Here is a 25,026-nt window from a genome sequence, read left to right as displayed (position 1 = left end):
TTTGATTTTATAACCTCAGATTCCAGGCCAACACACTATCTGCAATGCCTTGCAAACCACATACCCTTTGAGTCATGAGTTTGCTGCATAAAGTGAAAGGATGCGGAAGATGGGAGAGCCTACTTATGACTCTCTCCCTCCCCGTTCGGTTTTTTGACGTTCCGATAGTCTTTGGATAGCATGGTTTCTTTCTCATTTTCCCTCAACGACAGTCCTATTTTGAGGGTAAGCCATGGAAATCCTGTTGTTCAGTGAGGGAGAAGCCTACCCTTGCATAAGTGAAGTTGGGGATAGGTGCAAGGGGTGTGATCTTTCTATACTACTACTGTGGAATTATTCTCTGTGGTCTCATTTTGATAGACTGTACACTGGTGTCTCAGTCCCCTTCCACAGTGTATGATTTTGATTTCATCATTGTTTCATACCCTTTAATCCATGTATCACTTCTGGTGTGTGTACATTAGGAAGGATTATCGGCATATTTCTGTATGACAGGTGCAAGTGTGTTTCCTCTGTGTCATCTAGCCCTGCTATAACCACCTTCTTATCCACAAAGCTGTCACGATTCATGCAAGGACAGCAGTCCACTGTAAGAAATCTTGCACCAGATTTGATGTAGTCTGTAAATGAAACACTTACATTGTACGTTTATTTTGTCCTCCAGATTTGTGAATCCTATCCCAGAGAACTTTATGTTCCCAGAACTGCAAGCAAGCCCGTAATCGTTGGTAGCTCCAAATTTAGAAGCAAAGGAAGATTCCCAGTGTTATCATATTATCACAGAGATAAAGAGGTACAGTCTGATTTCCTTTCAGCACAAGTAGGCTAAAACTATTTCTCAACAGATGCCATTGGTCCAGGAAAGATAGGGAGGTAAGTATAATAACCCAGGTTAATAAAACAATCCTAGTTCCTTAATCTCTGACACTGCTGATGGCTAATGAGATGCTTAGGTCATGCTTAGCCAACTGTAAAATTCTTCACTAGTCATTTGAATCTCTTAAAAGTTCCAAAAATAGGGCCTTTAAGATTAGCTGATGATCAGATCCTCTGTGTTTTTTGTACTTTTTGGAAAGTCAAGAATAAAATCTTTTTGTTCCAAAATGCTGTGAACCATGGAAATATTTTGTTAAAGAGGGAGGAAGGGCAGGAAGAGAGAAAATCAAGTCCTGTGGAACTCCATAGAGGAGCGTTGTTTGTATGGAGCAGCAGCAGTCAATCTCAATCCTGATATATATCCGAGGGAATAGCAGTTATGTCAACTGCTCCTGTGAGTTCAGCAGTTTCTGAAAGGCCAGTATTGTAAAGCTACACACAGGCAACTGCCAGTTGTATCCACAGAGTGGATGTATTTGTGGGTGTTACCTGTTATGGAATATGTGATACACCCCTCAAAAAACAGTGCTGTCAAAGAGAGAACTACAGTTTTTATATTGGCCAGGCTGGAGATTGAGCGATCTGTAGAAGAGAACAAAATGATTGTGGATTCATCTTGTATTTAGGGAGAGAATAATTCAATAGAAAACATCCTGAGAGTGTACACACGAGACAGGCATTTATTTTAAGAAAAATGGGTGTGTGTGTTAAACTTAATTTTTTTCAAGAAGTAAACAGATGTCTAAGATCTTTGGGCTTACTTCCAAAATTTGGTAAACCTTTACACTATCAAAGTGCCATGTGATCTTCGAAGTCCATGAACAGCAGTCAGGGACTTAAATTTAAGGTCTACTATAAAAGTGTACTTTGATGTAAAAAGTTAGAGCATCTTTGCTTTAGTTCTTCAGCTTCTCTTTCACTTCATAGGCTGCCAAATAAAAGAATTTACTCTGTTTCAGCTCTATAGAATACACATCTGAAGCATTCTTTTAGAGGTGTTACTTAATATACTGTTGCTATCCGATTCTTTGTTTTCTGTACTAGGCTGCCATTTGCAGATGCAGTCAACCTCTCTCAGGTTTCAGTGCCAGGTGTCTGGAGGATGAAAATATGCTGCATGCAATCAGTATAGCCAACCCCGCTCGTCACTGCATGTATGTCATGGACACTCGACCTAAGGTATGTACCTTTGTCAGGGTTGCAGCTTAGGGTTCATCTTAAATACCTTTTACTTGATCACTTTATACATACGGAAGTGCCGTTGGGGGCACTATGTGGCTCAGGTGTTGGGTGTATGCTGTATCATGCTATTTAATCTCTACAGCATCGGTTCTCAGTCAGGGTTCTGAGGCCCCTAGAGGATCTGCAAGCAGGTTTCAGGGGGGCCGCCAAAATAAACCAGAGGGTAGGGCCGGCATTAGAGTTGCTGGGGCCCAGGGCAGAAAGCCCAAGCCCTGCTATGCGGGGCTGAAGCCAAAGCCTGAGCATTTTAGCTTTGCGGGGCCCCCTGTGGCGTGCCTGGGCAATTGCCCTGCTTGCTACCCCCTAATGCCGACACTGGCTTTTAATCTACGGGATATGCAGATATGCAGTTGTGGCACAGGTGGGCCATGGAGTTTTTTATAGCAGATTGGGAGGGCCTCAGAAAGAGAGAGATTGAGAACCCCTGCTCTAGATCATTGATTCAGAATTGTCCCAGTCGATGACCAAAAGTATTACTGTTTCATATGATGATCATGATCTATGTGAGATGAGTTTGGTAACTCTTCTTATTCAGGCAGCTAACCAAAACGAAACACACATTTCACCTAGGAACTTGGGTGAAGATTTTTAAAAATGGGTGCCTACAGTGCAAGACTCCATATTCAAGCAATAAATGTTGTTTTAAAAGGTGCTGAGCACTCATAGCTCCCATTGAAGTCAATGAGAGCTGTTGAGTGTTCAGCACTTGTGAAAATTAGGCTACTTATTTAGCTGCCTAAACATAGATTTAGGAGTCAAATTTGGGCACCCATTATTTTAGACCCTGAGTTTTAAAACTTCTTTTAACTATCTAACTGGGATGAAATGTGTAACATTGATCTGAACTTTATAATAGCATTGGATGTGGAGCTGGAGGGCTGTTTTTAAAAACCCAAACAAACCAAGCGCACACCGGTAGAATTATAGTGAGTATGCCTTAATGGAGCATGGAGAAATTAAGAGACAGAAATTGTAAAACCTAGAGAGAGCATCTGCAGGACAGTGTTCAAGCCCTAGAGTTTGTTTAGATACCACATTTCAGTAAGCAATTTCACATTAGTACATCTTTACTTCTTTGGTCACTAATTAGATTAAGGGGTGGGCATATCAAGTGATGATTATTTCCTAAACTCTGCTTATAAGCAAACTCCACCCATATCTGTTATCAAAATGAGACGTTGCTTAAAGTAGACTGTAGGTGGCCTCTCTTTTTTATGTATTTTGGTTAACAATAAAATAGTTAATCATATCTGATCAGCTCTTAAAGTTCAGCATTAGGACTACACTGAGGAGAGTGGTGCAGCTGATACTTACTGGAGCCATTGTTGCAGACTTTGGCAGATACATTTGTTGGTTCCACTCGGAAGTTCTTATTTTTAAATTTATGTGATCATAAGGACTAGAAGATTCAACTTTAATTGTAAAACATTAGATTCTGTAGCACAAGAGGGAAGCCTCCAAAAAAAGTGCTCACTTGTTGAGTGAAATGGAGCCAGCCCAGTTGGATTTGTTTTTGTACCTCATAATTTTGTAGATATCATATTACACTGATCTTTTTTCCCCTTCAAATTACACACCTCAGGTATCCTAACACTTCATAGTACTAACTTTTTTCTTTTAGGCTAATTACGATGTGGCATCTTTCAAATAAGCAATTATGATTTGGGGAAAGGAGAATTAGGATATAGTATTCAGATTTGTCAGCTCTCAACATGATCTGATTGTTTTTACTTTTCATAGTCTTCTATGTATCATATCCCCCCCACATGTTGTGTCATTCTCATGTCAGAGTAATCCTTTCAGATTAGTCTGCCACAAATCTGATATCCAGAAGGATGTTTGGTATATGTGTGCTAGTTTTGTTTTTTAACCGAGTGTCCTGATGAAGATGCTTGGTTACTTAATCTATATTTTGATTGTACAATTTAGTTTTTAACTCCTGGTTTTAAATATTTGCGTTTTCTTCCACTAAGCTTAATGCAATGGCAAACAGAGCAGCAGGTAAAGGCTATGAAAATGAAGACAACTATGCTAACATTAGATTCCAGTTTGTTGGAATTGAAAACATTCATGTCATGAGATCCAGCCTGCAGAAACTTTTAGAAGGTATGTTTTTTGTTCTGTCGGGTAACAGAGTATGATTAAAAATAGGATAAGTGACCATCTCATGTCATTGGTCTGTTAATGTTAGTCTATGCAAAACACCGAGGAACTTCCAAACTTTGTTACCGACAGCAGTGAATGTAATGTCTGTTATGGACTTCTGCGGGGTAGGTGCCAGTTTTAATCACAATTCCTTGGCAATGAGTTCTTATGAATTCTCAGTCATTTGTCTTAAACTATTTTCCTTAACATGTAATGTGTCTTGGGTGGAAGAGGGAAAATTCTGTTAGCATGTCAGATGGTTTACGGGAGAAAACCATTGGGGTTTATAACATGCATGTATTACCCCTGATTTTTCAATAGGACATAAATGTTGCAATTCTTGACTGTACTCACAAATAAAATACTCTGACATCTGAGTGCTATAAAATGTACCTACACTTACTTTCACACTCAGAAATCAGAGACCAGTTCTAAAAGGATTGATTTTGCACTAACTGTGCTACATCTTCACTTGCTCTCTGCTAAAAATTCTCTCAACTCACATGGTCATGTGATCTTGTGGTAGCCACGTGGGTAACTGTTTCATCTTTTTTGATGGCCAGACCTCTCAATCAGCTAGTATCAACAGTGCAGAACTATTTTGATTTACATGACCTGGTTCAAGCCAGATTGGTTGGTTGGCAGTCAGAGTAATGTATGTGATTCAAAGTGAATTACAGGCAAAAAGTTATTACCGTCTTATGATTACTTGATGTCTTAAGTCCTGTTTCTTGCGGACTGACAATTGTCCACATCACAAAAAAAAACAATAGCCCTTCACGTTCAATAGCAACGAAGCACCCATTTGATACTCTCGGAAGACAGGAGAGAAATTAGAATGATTTGAGGGTGAACTACCCTCTCCTATTAATGATTTCCCCTTAATTTCCCTCCCCCACTGCCACCAGTATCACATCTGAGGTACATTAGTGAGGCAATATGGAGGAGCTTACAATGAGGAAGCGGCAGTGCATCTGTTCTGCAGAGACACAAAGGGCTTCACTGTCCAAGGTCGTCAGTTCGTTGCACTATACAAGCACTACATCTACTTTATTATTTAAATAAAGTGATTTACTGGAGTAATCATTTTATATAAAACTGTTCAAAACCGTAAACATTGTCTGGTTATGTGATTTATTCCCTGGGTAAATATTTTTGATAGGCTGTTGGGATTGTGGCGTGTTTATCTTGTGCTGTCCTTCCTCTGTTAGGTTAGGTAGCTCTTCCTATTGGGAGCCACTAATCCTATTTCCTTGAATGTTGTCATTACATTTTGACCACACTGGTGACTTAGTATCTCTTCACTTCTGTAACTCATGATCAGATATCTGCAAGATCTATTTTAGATGAAAAATTATATTTATTACTCTCGTTTGCATTTCTGAAACATTCGGAATCTTAGACTTTTACCAAAAGAGGAGAATAATTCAAATAGATTTTTAAACTCTGGGGATTATCAGCCTATCCTGTAATTATTTTATTTTTCTCCACCTAGAGAGCTACAGCTCCATAGAAAGTTTTAATGGCTTTTTTCTTTCTATTTCAGTTAGTGGTACAAAAGCTTTGTCTGTCAACAGTTTCTTGTCTGGTTTGGAGAACTCTGGCTGGCTGCGTCATATCAAAGCTGTATTGGATGCTGCTATCATCTTAGCCAAAGTAATTCATATGCTCCTTCTTTCTCTGGGGGAGGGATGGTGATTGAAAAGTATGGTTCTGCCTGTCACCATTCTATCAGGTATAAACTGGGGATGGCTGCTGCTGCTATAGTCTCAGTGGTTGATGTTTTGCTTCGTTATTAATCTTAATTATGTTAGAAATAACTACACACCAAGTACATCATCGTGCAAACAGAACATGTTTCTGTACATTTCGAGAGAACAGATGTGCCTCCAAGTATTTTAGGTTTCTTTGAAGGCTGCCCGCCTACCAGTGTGAAGAAAGGATGTTAGGTTACCCAAGTTTTATGCTAGGTAGCCGTAGTTTAGAAATCACCTGACCTGCAAATATATGAATATGGGGATGCAGGAAGCTAAATGTTCTGAGTGTTCCACGTAGTAGGGGTGAGCAGGGGACCAGTCCCACAACTCTAACTTTACTTCTTTCTTTCCTTTTAGTTCAAGTCTTTTCAGAGTCAAATCAGCCAGTTCCTATTCAGAGTCCCCCCCAACATACTCTGATACACAGCTATCAAAGAACTGTACTGGCGCTGACCTATAGGGATAGGGTAAGCAACTTTTTTTATTACATGGTGTGGTTTGCAGCTTTAAACCAGCTACTTTTGTTATATCTCTTGAGATATAAAAATCTCTGCAAATCCACATCATATAATAATTAAAACCCTGACTCATTTATAGGCTGCTACAAGTGATGTTCTGTGATACCTTTGTCACAGAACAACATGTTAGTGTGACACGGGAATAGATAGCTGATTGATTGTGACTTTGGGGGACCTGAATTAGTGGGCAGGGAAAGGGTAGGTTGAAGTGGTTGTATGCTCAGTGCCCTTGTTCATTAGAACAAATCTATATGTACGCTACTCTCTTTAACATCTAAATATTTGCAGGTCACATTTTAAGAGGGATATCAACCTCTAAGTAGGGATGTCAGTGTGCTGGGGCTCTTAATGTACCTGGTGCTTTTCTGAGGTGTTTACGCCTTGCAGTCTTTGTCACCTAGAGGCATTCTTTACTGTATGCTGTTTTATTTATTATCTGCTGAATCTAACATGCACGACTTCATCTATGGATGAATTCACGAAGTGTGTACTTTTTTTGGCATGTTGGAAAACTATATTTATGCTGTGGGATGCTGCTGATAGAGCTCTGTGGAAAGGCATGTCTCAGTGCATGTGAATCTGGCACAATCACACATACATGAGGCTCATAAAAAGTAGAAAATACTTTTTTGTATTTTGTGAAAGCACTAATTCTTGTCTCAGAACTTTCTACTAGCTGAAATAGTACTTGAGGCTTGGGGCTATTTAGAGGTTAGAATGCTGGCATCTCTCTTAAACGTGACCTGCAAATGATTAGATGAATGAGGCATAAATTCCTATTTGACTGAGGGCTAGATTACACTAGAAGTACTACAGTGGTGCAGCTGTAGTGCCTTTGGTGAAGACACTCTATGCCAATGGGAGAGAGCTCTCCCGTTGGCCTAATAAAAACCACCTCCGCGAGATGTGTTAGTTATGGCACCAGGAGAAGGTTTCCCATTGACATAACACTGTCCACACTGGCAGTTATGTGGGTGTAACTTACATCACTCAGGGGGGTGGCTTATTCATACCTCTGAGCAACATAACTTGTAGTGTAGACAAGCCCTGAGTCCAAGCTAGTTGCTCCACATGCCTCCGTATTCTTGAGGGGTGGAGTAGACAGAGGATTTTAAAAAAAAAAAAGCTTAGTACTTATTTGCTTTCGATTTCTGGGATGTGTAGTCAGGCTTTTTCCTAGCAGTCCATTGAAACTGTAGATGCTTCTGGGTACTTTAACTTCTTAGAAGCGGTGGAAGGTGGAAAATAAAATGAGAAATCACGTTAATAGTTCTTGTCCCTTCAATGGGCAAGCAGGAAACTGGATCTTGTGATCTTTATGGGGAGCATTATAGCATTGCATAGGGGAGATCCCAGCTTTAACTGACTGCAGCATGTTTTCACACACACAATAATTTCTGTGTGTATTGCCAGATGAGCTTCAAGTGCTGCCGTTAAAAATGGGCTGTGATGTAGGTTTGGAATAAAATGAGGTTTTGAATTTACCTAGGAACTTACCTCTTTTTGGAACACACATTGCTAGGCTTTGTTTTCCACTTTACAGGCAATAGCAGTTGAAAATGCAACTGTGCTAGTTCATTGCTCTGATGGATGGGACAGGACTTCCCAAGTTTGTTCCCTTGGATCTCTCTTGTTGGATTCGTATTACAGAACCATCAAAGGCTTCATGGTAAGCATTTACTCATACAACTAGATGGTTTTTTATTCTCACACCCTAAATCTAAGCATCCTAAGCGTGCAGCGTAACAGCATAAACTGATGCCTTTTGTAACAAAACAAAAATGATTAGATTGATGCACAGAAATCTTTGTTCTTTTCCATATAGTTTAATGTATTTCTAAAAAAGAGATGTATACCCTTAATCAAAACAGTCCATGAACAGCAAAGTGTGTATTTAGACTAATTATGTATGGAACCTAATTTATGAACAGCAGTACTATAGAGCTCCTTAGACACCTGCAGGTAAGATAAATATCCCAGGATTGAGGTTATAGTCACCAGGATTCTAAAGCATTGCCTATGAAATGTTACAGTTCTAAAGTACTTAAACTATAGTAGTAATTTGCTAATCCACGCACCCTAAATCTCATGCTTTATAATCTGGACCAAAAATTGTTGGGATCTCTCAGCAAAGATTTTATGGCAGATACTAGTATGTGATGACTCGGAACACTGTTCAGTTCTGGTCACTCTTTCCCAAAAAAGATGAAATAGAAAAGATTTAGAAAGAGAGTGACCCATGATTAGGTGCATGGAGAGACTACAGTATGAATGAGAAGATATGGACATCCTAGTTTAGAGAGGAGATGAATAAGACGGGATAAAATAGGGATATTCAAAAAGAGTAGGAAAATCAGGCACTTCTACTTACATGTTCTCAATACAGGAGATACAGTGAATTTTAAAAGGCAACTTTTAAAATTAGTAGAACACGAGTGAGTAACGTGGCACTCACTGCCACAAATATCATTGAGGCCAAGAGTTTAGTCAGATTCAAAAAAAGGATTAGCTATTTGTATGGCTAATGAGAACATCCATAGTCAGTAAGGATGAAAAGGTAGGGGATATAAAACTACTGATAAATGCTTGGGGCCAGGGAGGAACTTCTGCTATGGGCATATTATTTCATAAAGCACAATTATAGAATTTAGTGATTTCCTCTCTCTTCTCTCCACCCCCACCCCCCATTGAAGTACTTGGTATTGGCCACTCTCAGGCAGGATGTCAGTCTGATCTGATCGGGCAGTCCCTATATTCCTAACATTACCAAGATTTTATTATACAAAATGTACTAAATTATATTTTACTATGATACTGTTATGTATTATAAATTAAACTACCATTGACAAAGTACATATGGTAATGCATGCATCTTGCATTTTTGTTCACCTACTCACTAATTTGCAAACATCAGCTATTAACCGTCTGTCTGCCAGTCACTTATGTGAATTAATGGGGCTCTATTTTACTCTAAAAAGTGGAGTTGGTTTAACATAGCCACTATAATGATTATCAGGCAGACAGTTGAGTCGACTAACAATGAAACTTTTTAAAAAAATGGAAACCAAGTTTTCAGAATTGTTACAAATGTATTCATTCAGCTGTCCTTTGAGAGGGTCCTTGAAAGTGTTGAAGACTGTGCCAAGAAACCAAAAGAAATGCAAAGTGGTGTAAAGTGCAGTAACACACTGTGAATAAATAAAACAAATAAAAACAAAACCTATAGATAGTTGATCTGTCAGGATAAATGCACAGATCTAGAAGTTCATAATTTCTTTACATCTGATGCCTCTCTCTTCTAGGTTTTGATAGAGAAGGACTGGATCTCTTTTGGACACAAATTTTCTGACAGGTAAACAACATTTTTCAGCTAAAATAGAATTTTACAGATTTGCCAGTTCGTGCAATGGTATCACACAGTCAACTGAGTTGTGCATATGCGACTAAACAGGGCTCAGTATTCTGCATCACTGTTTCATTGATACACATATATTTTTTTAATGGAACCTCTAATACTTAAATTCTGCTGCAGCGTTGCAAGGATTTTGTGCCTCTGAGTAAGCCAGCTCTGCAACAAGCTGTGTGCTTTGTTACGTGGTGCTTACTCAAATGCCCATGGGATAATTTGTTTCCATATCGCAAATATAAACTTCAGGGCTACCAAGAATTGGATGACAATAGAGAAAACAGATAAAAGTTAGCAACTGAGGCTCTTATAGGTGTCCATCGCTGTGGTGTCTGATCCTCACTTTTGTTGCCCTAGAACTGTCAATCCTGTAGTCATTGGGCATCTAACTCATTGAGTTTGACGGCTTGGAGCTGCATATGTGTGTTTAGAGACTGCAGCACTGATTCATAACTTTTCTTCAGCCATTCAGAATATATGAAACTAAGTTGTGCTGTAGGCTCAGGAAGCTGATGAGTTTGTTGCAATGTATTTTTTTCTTGAAAAATATATTAATGAATTTGAAAATACCACTTAAATAATTGCTGTTAATTGTCAGATGTTCCGTTGATAAGCTCCATATGCATTTAATAATTTATTATCAGGTCTGTAAATTCCCAATTCTTTTTGGTCTTTTTTTATTCTTGGTCTTTTGGAGCAAAGTCCTGCCAGCAATGGTAGTTCACCTAGGAAACCTCTGGTATGGCTACACTGCATATGGGAGTGAGCCTGTCCACTGACTTGTGCTAGCACACTAAATATAGCGGCATAGATGGTGCTTTGATGTTGTGGCTTGGGCTGAAGCTCATGCTCTGAAGCCCCCCCACCTACCCCTAGGCTTCAGAGCCCAAGCCACAATGTCAAAGCACCATCTACATAGCTATTTTTAGCATACTAGCATGAGCCCCACTTGCAGAAGTTGCTGGACCTGGACTGGGATGCTCGCTCCTAGATGCAGTGCAGACATACCCTATCTGCTCTGACAGACTGTGGGGAGACTACCAATTATTTCAAGTTGGTAGATTCTGAATGTGTAGCACTGAGGCCCATCGCAATACCAGATATTAAAGAGCTACTTAACTAGCCTTCTGTTGTATATTATTCACTACAAATATAATTGTATGTCTATTATGTGATGCTGAAAACTCAGGATGAAGAGGAAGGATTATCTCAACATGGATTTAGAAGCCAAATTTGACACCATTTTTCCTCTAAAACCTGACCAGTTTCTCTTGAGCTGCATAAGCTGAGCCCATTAATTAAATTAAAAATTGAAAACAAAATTGTCTCTTTTGTGGCTCTGCTATTCTAGCCAGATAGGTCCATGAAACATGGTGTTTTGTCCTGGAGTGCTCTTCCACATCATGACTTATCTGGGGTGGAGTTGCCCTACAGGTCATAAACATGTATTTCCTGACTGTCCAGTCAAAATAAATGCAGAAGATTTTGTCAGTGGGTGGTTTTTTTTGTTTGTTTTTTGTTTTTAAAAAGCTTGTTCACATTTAAAAACAATTTCTGGATTTCTCTGACGTCTTTGTGGAACTTTTTGTAGATGTGGTCAATTGGATGGTGACCCCAAGGAAATCTCTCCCGTGTTCACTCAGTTTTTAGAAGGTGTGTGGCATCTCACAGAGCAGTTTCCACAAGCCTTTGAATACAATGAAGCTTTTCTCCTTCAGATCCATGAACACGTCCATTCGTGCCAATTTGGAAACTTCCTTGGAAACTGCCAAAAAGAGCGAGAAGAACTAAAGTAAGCTGACTAATTGCAAATGTTCTTCATTTACTCCAGTAAACTAAGAACGTGTATAAATCTTCAGCTGGGACTCTCAATAAAAGCAACTAGACATGATCTATAATGGGGGGAAAAGTAGCTGAACTGCATTGGAAAGCACCAATGATTCTCACACGTCTGAGACCCTCTTTCCAATTTTGAAAGGAAAAACGCATGTACCCATATTTCATAAAGGGAAAAATGAAGGTATTTTCAGACTTCTTACCCCCAGCATTTTTTTCCAAAATGATTTAAGTTAATGAGGGGTAAAAACTTAAGTCAGAGCCCATTCTCCTTCTACTTCAGAATTATTCCTCCCTGAACATTTATAACTATATTGTCCAGTGATCTGAAGTGCCCAAGTTTTTTTTCCCCCTTTCAGAGTCATTTCTTGCAACTGTGCAAAGCATTGTTTCCTAAAGCACTATTTAGCTCTAAACCCAATAATAAAATTAGTATTTTTGTTTATTCCTGGGATATGGCTAAAACTGAGGTATAGGTGTCATTGAGCTCAAGATGTATGACACAGGGACTGGAGAGAGGTCCAAGGAGCCTTATATTAAGTCTTCTTTAAAAAGTGGGGAAGATTACATCCTGTAATGATATATCTTGTTACTATAAGTCTCATAGAGAATGTGGTGGTGGCTACAATAATCAGTCTCAGATTTATTACCTATATTGTATACAATAAGTTAAATGTTCTTGAAGTAGTTGGTGACGTGAGAACTGTTTCAGAATTTCCATTATCCCAAGAATATTTGGTGCTTGGCTACCCGGGTGAAAGGGAGTTTTATAAATTCACAAGATGGATGGATAGAAGAACTGGATAGTCTGTCTCATTCTAAATTCATGACTGCATTTCTGGCAATTGTGGAGGTGAAAAGCAACTATCTAGTTGGGATTTATTGTTTTGACTGAAGTGAACTGTAAGACTGAGACTAGTATTACTACTTTTCACCCACAGTTACTGTCTTGACCTTGGCAAAAAGAAAAGGAGTACTTGTGGCACCTTAGAGACTAACCAACTTATTTGAGCATGAGCTTTCGATGCATCGATGCATCCGATGAAGTGAGCTGTAGCTCACGAAAGCTCATGCTCAAATAAATTGGTTAGTCTCTAAGGTGCCACAAGTACTCCTTTTCTTTTTGCGAAGACAGACTAACACGGCTGTTACTCTGAAACCTGTCTTGACCTTATTTCTGCTTACCTTAAGATTGAAAGAGAAAACTTATTCCTTATGGCCATTCCTTCTGGATGAACAAAAGAAGTATCTTAATCCTCTATACAATCGAGATTTTTCTCAGAAACTTGTCCTCTTGGAGCCTAACACAGTGTCCTTCAGTTTTAAGTAAGTTTCATTAGGTACATTATATTTGCTTCACTTCTATTGTTAGACCGGCTTGTTAAAACAGTTTTGTGTTTTGGTACACACAGGTTTTGGAGAAATATGTACCATCAGTTTGACCGAAGTATGCACCCTAGGCAATCTGTATTTAATCTCATCATGACCATGAGTGAACAAAATAAGCAACTGGAGAAAGACTTTAAAGAACTGGAAGCTGTGAGTATTGTAAATAAGAAATAAACTTACTCTGAGCTCTAACCTGAAGGACAAATTCATTTTCATAATGCTACAACAATGAAACTGATAACAGCCTTATATGACGCAGCACTTATTATGTGTAGCTTTTTTAAAGTAAAGTTTAGTTTGCATTGGTTTTAGTGTGTGTGTGTGGGGAGGGGGGGCTGCATTGGGTAGTCATACAAGATTACATAGGCTCCAAACATTTTGCTCTTAAACTGAAATGATTCTATCCTCCTGTTGTACTGTGTATTGTCCTTTGGTAGCAGGAAAAGCCTCACACCAGAAGAGCAGTTCATTTAATACTGGTTAAATTCTCTCCCTGATAGATATGTACTGTATGACTAATCACACATCCTTACAATTGTGCATCCTTTCTCTATAATCTCAACCAAGGAGAACAGAAATCTTTTAGTTACCTAAGCCATTGTTAATATGACACAGGAGCTTTTCCTCCCTCCTCTCTCCACCATTCTCTCCTGATCTTCCAACTGGGTAATCTAACTCATGCTCAACCCCTGCCTTTTGTTGGTCCTTTTCTTCTTTAGTTCCACCATATCCACCATTACAGTAACCTGAAGATTGGGGAGTTGGGGTGCGGGGAAAGATGTCTCTTCAAAATATGGCCAGGATTTGTAAGGACTAGAATAGATCCAACTGGAGATGGGTCAGCCTACCACAGGCCACAACATGCCCATAGCATGACCACCACAAGGTCGCTGTTTGTGCAGCCCTTTAAATTGTTATCTGGCAAGTCTATTGTAGCTAAGTATTGTCACTTATTCTAGCAAAAACTTGTGAAGCAGGGTTTAGGATTGATTGATTAAGTATATTTTACTAAACTCTTTCATAGTGATCAATTAAGATGCTGAAAACTTGAAATTAAAATGTCATTAACCATCCAAAGTTCTCAAATGAACAAAAATCAGTGTTGCTATTTGTAGCAAAAATCTTGGAATGCCAAATTGAAGTTTCTCTCCTCCTATGTATGATACTTCGGGAAGCAAAGTTTTTTAACATAAGGATTCTGTTAGGCTAATCCTGTCATAATGTCACAGATCCAGATTAAGTAATCTGAAACCTCCTTTTTAAAGCCTGTAAATTAATGTTTTAGAATATCAAGATTTTAGATTATCTCAAATATTTTCTCTCCTAACATCTTGATTGATTTTTTTTTAGTAATTATCTACAGTTGCATGGAAATTCACAACTGAATCTTGACCCATTTTAATTTATTATACTCTGCTTTGAAAGGGAATGTTTTGGCTTTCTTATGTGGCCAGATTCTTGGGTTGAATGTTGAGGAATGGTTGGTTTGTTTTAGTTTTTGTTATACATTAGGTACTTAACAGGATTTTTACACAATCGGTGTCTCTAGCTACTTTGAAAACTCCACTTTGCGTAGCTGGGAGTTGGTGTGCTGTTATATGATATGATACGATATTGCTCAAAAGGCCAAACCAACCAGTCAGGACGTGGCTTTGGACAAGTGTGTTGAAAGTCGTCTAATTAGCTTGGCTTCTAATTTTTATTTTTATCCCAGGAAATGCTGGGTACTAGGAACGATAATTTTAATAGATCCTGTTATATTTCAGAAAATGAAACAAAGAAACCGGCAACCAGAAGAACTCCTCACTAAGGAACCATTGCAGTCTGTCTATCCTGTTTCACCAGCACTTAGAAATTCTCCGTGCTTTAAGAAGGAGACGCCTCTGTTACCTATGAATGACTCCATTCGAACTATAGAGGGCAGCAACACAGCAGACAATCGCTACAGTGAATACATGGAGGAGTTGTCAAAAGCCGAGCCTGCTGTTGTCAGCTTGGAGTATGGAGTGGCAAGGATGACCTGTTAGTGAAACATTGAACAGTGCTTCTTTTTTTCTAGACTGACTGAAATACAAGACAGATTATTGTGAGGATGGTCTGTTGCTGCATGACCAAAATCTGATTTGTATAATAGTGAGCTTTGTAGAATAGAACAGCGTGCTAATTGTTAAGGAAAGTGTTTGCTGTTCTCTTGAGAAATAATTGAATTTAGCTGTATTTAAGGAAAAAACGTTGGGGCATTCAATGATCCTTAGTGACTTAACCAATTAAGGAGTGGTCTGTTTTGGATTTAACAAGTCACAGTTTGCTCTATAGTGAGTAAAACAGTGACATTACCGTAAGATGTGTGCATGGCAGCCAAACACAAATGGTCTTTCAGAACTAATTGTAGCTGGGGCAGGAAAAACTTGACAAACATTCTATTTTAGAAACAAGTTGTGTGTGTGTATATATAGTATACAGTTTAAATCTGTATACTCCTATTTAATTTTGTCTCTCACTGCTAACTTTTGGTGTTTTAAGTGCCATGAAAAAGTACAGTATATTTCAAACTATAAATAGCTGGCCTTAAATTTGTCAAATCAATTGCCTTCTTGTCCTTGACTATTGCTGCCTGTAACATGACTCTGTTTTTATTTGTATTTGCTTGAATTGTTCTTGCTCCTTAAAATGGGATCAGATTTAGGAAATGTAAAAAAGCCTAAATGGTTATGCTATCAGCAAATGAAGCTATAAGAATGTTAAATCTTATGCTGAATATTATTATATTTCCTATTCCTTTATTGTTTAAAATATAATAGATTGGCCAACTTTTGTCAACCTAGAGGATTATTGTATTGACAGAACAATTGAAACTGATTCATGTGTACAGTTTTTAAAATGCTGAATTGTGGCAAGATTTGTAACTTGGGCACCAGTGCAAAGGATTAAAAATTGAGAGGTTTTATTAAACTAGCACATTGCTAATAGCTGAACAATGGTCATGTTCTCTTCAGACTGTTTAGCTATTAGACCTGCCATGGAGTTTGCAACTGCATAAGATTCTCTGGGTTACAGTGGCAGAAGGGAAAGTTCTAGGAGCAGTATTTAGTGATTTGCATAGTTTTCAAACAAAATTGCTGACTTTTAACAGAATTCCAACATAGACTCATAGGACTGGAAGGGACCTCGAGAGGTCATCTAGTCCCCTTCATTCATGGCAGGACTACGTATTATTATTCTAGACCATCCTCTCACGAGAAATCTAAGTACTTTTGTATTAGTCTTTCATTTCAATAAGTTTCAATTATTAGTGAGAGTCCCCTTTAATGAGACTAACTTTACAAGACGACACAATCCCTCTTATCCTAAATCTGCAGACAGTCTGTTTTGGATGATTGTGGGGGGACAGCCAAAACCCTGTGCTGTTGGCCCATGAGTAGGGAGCACTGGGGAAAGAGCCAGGTTTACAAACCAGCTGGCTTTAAAGGGGTCATGGCATTTGGAGCACAGTCCCTTTGAAGCCACTTACTTTGGGAAGCCACTTAACAGCTTCATCTAGAAGAATACAAGCCTTGGGACATAACTGTACTTTAGTTAACAGGGAGGTTTGGTAAGAAGGAACGTACTGTGTTTCTCACAGAGGTAAAATAAAATGTGTCCCTAGATTGCCTTTCATGTTAACTTCCACTGAATTAAGAGGCTTTGTCTCAGTCTCTTGTCATTTGCAACGCTTTCTGAATTGTTTCTATTGCCCAGGTCAGGAGGGGAATTAGGTTTGAAAACAGTAGCAGAAGAAATGTGAGTGCCAGCTCTTAAGTAGAGGTATAAACATTACAAGCCAAGGTATTAAACTCCCTAGGTGGTATAGTAGGTTAATGCCACTGGCTTTGCACTTCTGGGTTCAAATCCCTTTTGGCTATAAGTGAAAATGAGTTTAGTCTCATCCTAATTCCTAAAGTCTCTTTTATTAAAATTGCCAGCACACCCCACACACCTTGCCACAGTTGGCAGTCTCTCTCTGCCCCAAATGAGATCCAGGACTGTAATAAGGGCAGTGCAGGTCATGATCAAATTGCATTGGCAAAGCTGTCTAGAAAAATATGACCGTGTCTGCCTGCATCTAGCCAGAGTATAAATCAGCTGCCCATTTCACTCACCACATCACAAAATAGAACTTGGTGTGTAAATGAAGGTTTGTCAGAATCTTTTTATCGCACAAACCCCTCCTTATGTCCATCACTTTTCAGTAAAAGGAAAAAAAAAACCTTCTATATAAACAGTAAGACTGCCGATTTTTTTCCCATTTCAGACATTGGTTGAGTTTGTTTGCTGCAAACCTGTAAGACACCAATGTGCAAAGGAAGGCTTTTGTGCCTTACTGGCCAGCCCCATTTGCTATGTCATCTTGGACTTGTGGTTTCCCATTACAGATGATCTCTGGTATTAACCTTGTTTCTTATTACATTTGCAAAATGGAGACTTCGAAAATAGCCAGGGTACGTATATCACTTTGTACTGTTTTTACTATCAGCTTTTATGGTGGCGTGCCACATATGTTGCTTTTCATAGTTATTGCTGAGAGGTAACAGACTCTAAAGTTTGTAGTTTACTAATCTCTTCTGTTTTGGAAAATATTGTGGGATGATATTGTTTACTCAGGATCTTTAAATACATGTGTACTGTTATGGCTGTCATGGAGCAAACCTGTTTCCTTTTGGTGATGCTAAAATCATCCTGTTACCAATTCTTCTTGGCCTTTTGTTGTTGAAGGGGCGCCTTTTGGAACAGAAGGAATAAATATGTCCCACTGTATTTTAGATCTTGGGGTAGGCATCTTAAGTCAACCTTGAAATATAATTAAAAATTACATGCTCAAGCACAAAATCTGCTTGACTATTCTTGTGGTGAAGACTAATCTTTTACTTTCCTGTCCAAAACAAAAATTACTCTCCTCAAATGAGCAGATGAATAGAATTTTATTAGGCTGTTTTGAACAGAGGCTTCTTGCTCAGCCCAGATAGCCCTTTTGAAAACCTGCCAGCTCAGCCTCCACAGAGTCACTAGTTGAAGAAGCCCATGGAGGGAGGCAGCTGTCTCTCTTTCTTCTCTCACCATGTAGATTTATGCCAAAACCGCCCAAAGCACATGGGACCTGTGATGAAGTAAGCAGAACATGGCACAGTAAGCTCCAGCATAAACCTTGGCACCACTCCTGTGGGCTAGCCAGTTAGCCTGGTGGGGCCATGCAGTGTCCTTCAGGAAGGTTAGAGAAGGAATTAAGGGAACTGGTGGTGTGAAGAGCTGTGCAGAAGTTTTCCAGGAGGACCAGGGGAAAGGATTTTAATTCTACTATCTTACAGTATTCAAGAGGGTGGGCCTTTCTGTTGCTAGTAGAAATGCTGCTCCAACAGGAAATGCTCATAATATACTTCAGGATAGAGAGCCCTGGATCTATTCTTTTTTTGGTCTCTGGTCCTGTGGGTTGGTGCATAGACCAATTCAGCATGCACACTTTAACTTGTCCCAGGTACTGTAAGGGTGCTCTGGCAGGTCCTACTTCATCTGTCATGGAGCAACTGCAGCTGGAGTCTGTCAAGGCTGTGTTCCGATTTCGGAAGTTGCTAATAAGGATTTTAGATCTAAGAAGTGGAGTATGATTTTTTTTTTGCGGGGGGGGGGGGGGGAGGTGTCATACTTTGGCTGTGTATAGAATAATGATAGATGAACTGAGTGTGACTGAAATGTAATGTCCTTTTTTGTTACTCAAAAATTCCACTTTGAAAAATCTGTGAAGGAAATGCTTTCTGTCATGAGAGGCTGGGTTTAATTTTAAAGTGGCCTTGGGTGGAAGGTGTAGTATGAAAAGAGCTTGGTTTATGGGGGTGGAAGTTAATTATTGTGGCGCTGTCTTTTTTATTACCATTTTAAATACCCAACTGTTCTGTTTTGTAGGACAACTGCGAAATCAGCATACTAAGAAATTAAGCAACACTGAGCTGAGCTTGTGCGTTTTCCTCACATGTCCAATTACAAGTGACCTAAATCGAGGGGGGAAACAGCCTGAAGTCTAGCATGTCCATTTACAAAGAAAAATATGCAAAAGCAGACCTTCCACCAAGCTGCCTATCCCTGTGTTTTCCACAGAACAGTCATCCTAATGTAAATGAGTGTTTCAGATGAAAGACTAAAATTAAAGCAGGAGTTAAGCTACTGCTTTAACTGCATAGAATAATGCATGGTAGAAAGAATTGTAAGAAATGGCTATGATGTATCCTTTCTGTAGCAGTTTTCAAAGGCCTTTGTATCTCACACTGACAGTGGTACACACATCTGTAAAGCTCTGAGATAACTCATTACTCTGACACTGGTACATTCTAACAACTGCGCATCCATTATGGACTTAACAAAAGACCCCGCAGCTGTTTTATCAAGAGAGGGAATGAGGCCAGGACACCAAGGCTTATCCACTATTCTCTTATGAAAAGTGCCATAAATAATCTGAAGAAATTCCATGTATTTGTGTAGGTTTTTTTTTCTTTCTTTTTTTTTTAAAGTGAATGCTTGTGGAAAGTGTGGGGTTGGCCCTATTGGATGCCAAAGGCCTCACTCCACAAAACAAGTATAGCATAGGCAGTAGAGCTACCCATGGAAGATAAACCCATGGGGTTTCTATTAAATTATTCAGATTCTTATTTTCAAAGTGGATAGTTGCTCACTCTAATGGTAACTTGTCTAAAGCTTGGTGATGGTCTGAGTTCTTATTCAGGTTGTACTCAGGGCTTTAAGGATCTTCTATGCAGTCCATTCAGATCTACACAAATGGAAGACCATGGACCAAGTGTGGTCTCCTTCATACTTTATTCCAGCTTTCAGGGCCGGGTCCTGGCATTTTGCAGAATCCCACCGTGACCCATAATATGACTAGTAAAGGAGGGAGGAGAGTGCTGCCCAAAGCATAACTTACTGCAGTCCTTGGTATTTGTGTATCATTCAAGCACAGTGGGCATCCCAGTACTTGGGGGCTTGGCATAAAGTCGCAGAAGCACTGTAGTGGTGAACTCTAGCATTCTTAACACCTTGTCTAAACGCACAGTTGCACTGATTCAAACTGTTTGGACACTTTAACATGCTTCAGCCTGGCTTTATCTCTGTAGTTTTCCCTATACCTATTGTGAAAGTCTTTTCCATTTTGACAAAGGGGCTGCTCACACAATGTATTCTAATCTCTACATAACTTTCCTGCCACATGAATATATTTACTCCCGTTCTGTATCTTCATATTTTTGGGTTTTTTGCACATAAGCAGACAATGTTGGTAAATGTTTTGTTTTTTCGTGGTAATAGCACTTATGTTCTTCAAGAGGAGCAACCCTGACTAGCTTGTTTGCTTTATCTATCTACCGTCTGATCCTTTTCAACAGCTCGCCTGTAACCTCTTTAACGAACATGTTTCCCTGTAGGAAAACTTGACTTAGTGTCCCTTTTCTAGTTCTCAGGGATCTTACTCTGAACTAGTGAACTTGAAAAACATTGCTTTGCCCTTTCTTTTCAGGGCTTGGAAGGAGCTAATGCCTCTAGACTTTCTCTTTAATAAAACACACTTTAATGTCAGATGCAGCTGATTAAAGAAAAAACATTCAACAAATACTGCATGTGGCTAAGGCAGAGAAAACCATCTTCATTTGTAGGATCCCAGGCAAACAGACAGGCTACTTTATTTATTGTGCTATGTATCACATGCTGTAAAAAGTCACTTATACCTCTGTCCTGGGATCATGCTTTGACATAGACCAGTTCAAAAATTTTAACAAGCAGAATTTTGTAATGAATATTTTACTTGTACGTGCTTTAAAAATCATAAGGTCTAAAATAAAAAAACATGATCTTGCAAATCTGGCAGTGGGATTATGAGTTCGTTTACTGTACTTCCAAATCCACACACACAATGGCAGTGAATAGTCTGTGTTGATCAAAATTACTTTATGGAAAAATCTTTTACCAGATGGCAATACAGAACATCAGTACATAAACCATCCTGTAGTCTATCCAATCATTATATTGGTTGGTTCAACAACTTTTAGGTGCAGACGACCACATTTGTATTACAGGGCCTGTCACAGATTGGTAGCATGATCTTGGTCAAGTTAGCTATGGAGAAGCAGTTTAATCTAGTGAGTTGAACACGGGTTCAGAAGACGAGAGCTTCTAGGTGCGTACCCAACATTACACCGTGACTCTGTGTGTCACTTGGGCCTGAATTTTCAGAAGTGGCCTTGAACTTTCTCTCTTTCAAATTTTGGGTGCTCAAATTAGACACCAAGAGTTTGCTTTTCAGAGGCCACTTCCGAAAAGTGGGCCTTGCTCCTTAGAATATTGATTTCCAGTGTTGTGAGAATCGTTCATTAAATGTTTGTACAGTGCTTTGAGGCTAGATAGAAGTGCAAATTTTGTTCATTTAATTAACCTAGTTGAATTCATTACTTCATAATGTGTTTTGTTGAGGAAATTGAAGTGCAACTCCACCTGTGATAACTATTTTATTTGTTTGGCAATGCTCACACAGACTTCTGGCAGTAGCAGCTGTTCGCATTTGTTGGTAGCCCATATAATTCCCTCTTTCTTAAGCCCCATCTATATCTCTAACGGACCTATTTACAACATGGCTTCATTTTGTAGTGCAGATGGGGAAACTAATATGCTGAAGTCTTGAACTATCCAAGGCTTTAGTAACACAATTAATGTCCTAAGCTATACTACAAAATGGAACTCTGTTGTAATCAGCCCATAGTCACCACCATAACTGTAGCATAGATGGGACATAAGGAGATTTCTGTGGCCAGATTTAAAGCATTAAAGGTGATGGTTTATTTTAAAATACTTATTTGAACATTTCCCCCTGCCTCGCCCTTGGGTGGCGCTGCTCTGTGGTAGAGCCTCAGGACAGTGCCAATTCCTAAAGCTTGTCTCATGTCCCATCATACCTTGCACCATACCTCCTATGGTGACTCATTTTAAAAATAAAAAAAATTAATAGTTTTAACTAAAGATTTCAAAAAGATGTAAGGCATTGATTGGATTCTCTGTATGGCTACAGTAACTAACTGAACTGAATCGGAAAGTCAATGAGCATGTTCATTGATTGCTGGAGTTTTAGCACATGCCCGCTATTCTTGAATTGGGCACAGAATGTGGCATCAGCACATTTGTCCACAACTGAATAAAATTCAGTAATGCATGGGGGGGGAAACTGATTTTAGTGAGTTACCCAATAAAGTTTTTCTGTTGAAAGGTTGTGGGGGGAAATAGTTCTCACTTCAAAAATCAATGCTGTATTTCCCTTTATAGTTTATCACAGTCTATTCTAATGCTAGTTGTGCAAATTGGTGGGAAAGGATAAACATCTCCACTATTTCTGTTTTGTTCTGGTCTGTGCTGGTTTAATTTAGTCTTGGTCCAGGCCAATCAAATAGAATTATTGCCTTAGCTTCAAGCTGCCTACATTTACCACAGTATTCTTGTCAGCAAGTTAAGGAAGTATGGGCTGGATGAATGCACTACAAGGTGGGTAGAAAGCTGGCTAGATTGTCGGGCTCAACGGGTAGTGATCAATGGCTCCATGTCTGGTTGGCAGCCGGTATCAAGTGGAGTGCCCCAAGGGTCGGTCCTGGGGCCGGTTTTGTTCAATATCTTCATAAATGATCTGGAGGATGGTGTGGATTGCACTCTCAGCAAATTTGCGGATGATACTAAACTGGGAGGAGTGGTAGATATGCTGGAGGGGAGGGATAGGATACAGAAGGACCTAGACAAATTGGAGGATTGGGCCAAAAGAAATCTGATGAGGTTCAATAAGGATAAGTGCAGGGTCCTGCACTTAGGACGGAAGAACCCAATGCACAGCTACAGACTAGGGACCGAATGTCTAGGCAGCAGTTCTGCGGAAAAGGACCTAGGGGTGACAGTGGACGAGAAGCTGGATATGAGTCAGCAGTGTGCCCTTGTTGCCAAGAAGGCCAATGGCATTTTGGGATGTATAAGTAGGGGCATAGCGAGCAGATCGAGGGACGTGATCGTTCCCCTCTATTCAACATTGGTGAGGCCTCATCTGGAGTACTGTGTCCAGTTTTGGGCCCCACACTTCAAGAAGGATGTGGATAAATTGGAGAGAGTCCAGCGAAGGGCAACAAAAATGATTAGGGGTCTGGAACACATGAGTTATGAGGAGAGGCTGAGGGAGCTGGGATTGTTTAGCCTGCAGAAGAGAAGAATGAGGGGGGATTTGATAGCTGTTTTCAACTACCTGAAAGGGGGTTCCAAAGAGGATGGCTCTAGACTGTTCTCAATGGTATCAGATGACAGAACGAGGAGTAATGGTCTCAAGCTGCAGTGGGGGAGGTTTAGATTGGATATTAGGAAAAACTTTTTCACTATGAGGGTGGTGAAACACTGGAATGCGTTACCTAGGGAGGTGGTAGAATCTCCTTCCTTAGAGGTTTTTAAGGTCAGGCTTGACAAAGCCCTGGCTGGTATGATTTAACTGGGAATTGGTCCTGCTTTGAGCAGGGGGTTGGACTAGATGACCTTCTGGGGTCCCTTCTAACCCTTATATTCTATGATTCTATGATTCAGGAAATAATATACATGTCCCATACCTGAAGTTGCCTAGGGCGTTGGTGCTACACTTGGTAAAGAGACAAAATTTCAGCCATATGTGAGAACACATTGGACCCCATGCCCACCTGCTTAGAGAGTGGGACATAAAACATGCCTCAGTCCCATCAAGACAAAAATGGAGAGAAACATTTTATGAAAATCTATATATCCCTTATGTTTTACCTGTTCTGCAGTAGCAACTTGTGCCCAGAAGGTCTGATACTGCAACTCCCCTTCAGGGCTTCAGGGCACCAGTTGCTGCTCGTGTAGAATTCAATGGATGTTCTCACAGGACTGAGCCATTACAACAACATTCCACCCGTCCTGCGGTACTTTCTGCACCACCCGCGGAAAACGAGCTGCCTATATGTAATATGGCAGACTTGATTTTTGAGATGGCCCCGTTTTGGTAAAAGTCTTGGCCAGTGTAAGCCTTGGCTATGTTACAGATTACTTCCTTGAGCCTTGTCTTTACGCTATTCTTGATTTGATACCAGCTACCATCATTGAGTTCTGCTATGATGGTTAGGCAAGTGTGATTGTACATTTGCTATGGAGGCTCACAGAGTTTGGAACACCCTCCTCTAGGGGCCATCTGCAGTACCTGCCCTGCCTGCCTGCTTTTGAAAAGCAGCTGGGAACACTCGTCAGATGCAGGGTAGTTGTAGCCGTGCCAGTCCCAGGATATTAGAGCAGTGGTCTCCAACCTTTTTACGCCCAAGATCACTTTTTGAATTTAAGGACAACCTCAACCCTGCTCCTTCCCCTAATCCCAACCCCACTCACTCAATCCCCCCTTCTCTCCATCACTTGCTCTCCCCCTATCAGGCTGGGGTAGGGGCTTGGGGTGCAGGAGGGGGTGCAGGCTCTGGACTGGGGTCAAGGGATTTGCAGTGGGGTGCGGGGTGTGGGCTCTGGGAGGGAGCTTGGGTGCAGGAGAGGGCTCTGGGCTGGGGCAGATTGTTGGGGTGCAGGAGGGGGTACAGGGTGCTGGCTCTGGGAGGGGGGTCAGGTTTGGGGCAGAGTGTTGGGGTGCAGGAGGGGGTGGGAGTGCTGGTTCTGGGAGGGGGCTCAGGGCTGGGGATTTGGGTGCAGGAGGGGATTTGGAGTGCAGGAGGGGGTTTGGGTTCTGGCTCCAGGGGGGGGCTTAGGGTTAGGGGTTGGGATGCAGCCTCCCATCGGGCAACACGTACCTCCAGCAGCTCCCAGTTGGTGGTGCAGC

The 25,026-nt window shown here is 40.2% G+C and overlaps 1 protein-coding gene across 5 annotated transcripts in view; it reads left to right on the top strand.

The window, feature by feature from the left end:
* The window catches only part of MTMR6 (myotubularin related protein 6), a 37,825-nt gene extending 19,790 nt beyond the window's left edge, over positions 1–18,035 (top strand). For all 5 annotated transcript variants that reach the window (XM_048846040.2, XM_048846023.2, XM_048846004.2 and 2 more), the window contains exons 5-14: positions 665–793; positions 1,921–2,055; positions 4,092–4,224; positions 5,810–5,919; positions 8,082–8,207; positions 9,841–9,890; positions 11,536–11,736; positions 12,972–13,106; positions 13,193–13,319; positions 14,936–18,035. In XM_048846040.2, coding sequence (XP_048701997.1) covers positions 665–793; positions 1,921–2,055; positions 4,092–4,224; positions 5,810–5,919; positions 8,082–8,207; positions 9,841–9,890; positions 11,536–11,736; positions 12,972–13,106; positions 13,193–13,319; positions 14,936–15,196 — 1,407 coding nt within the window. In that variant the 3' untranslated portion in view covers positions 15,197–18,035. The remainder of the gene's footprint in view (positions 1–664; positions 794–1,920; positions 2,056–4,091; positions 4,225–5,809; positions 5,920–8,081; positions 8,208–9,840; positions 9,891–11,535; positions 11,737–12,971; positions 13,107–13,192; positions 13,320–14,935) is intronic.
* The last annotated feature ends 6,991 nt before the right edge of the window (positions 18,036–25,026 follow it).

This window comes from Caretta caretta, chromosome 1 (assembly GCF_965140235.1).
Source record: "Caretta caretta isolate rCarCar2 chromosome 1, rCarCar1.hap1, whole genome shotgun sequence".
Taxonomy (NCBI): domain Eukaryota; kingdom Metazoa; phylum Chordata; order Testudines; family Cheloniidae; genus Caretta; species Caretta caretta.
Note: the sequence above shows the minus strand (reverse complement) of the source record. Positions and strands in the feature narration are given on the sequence as shown.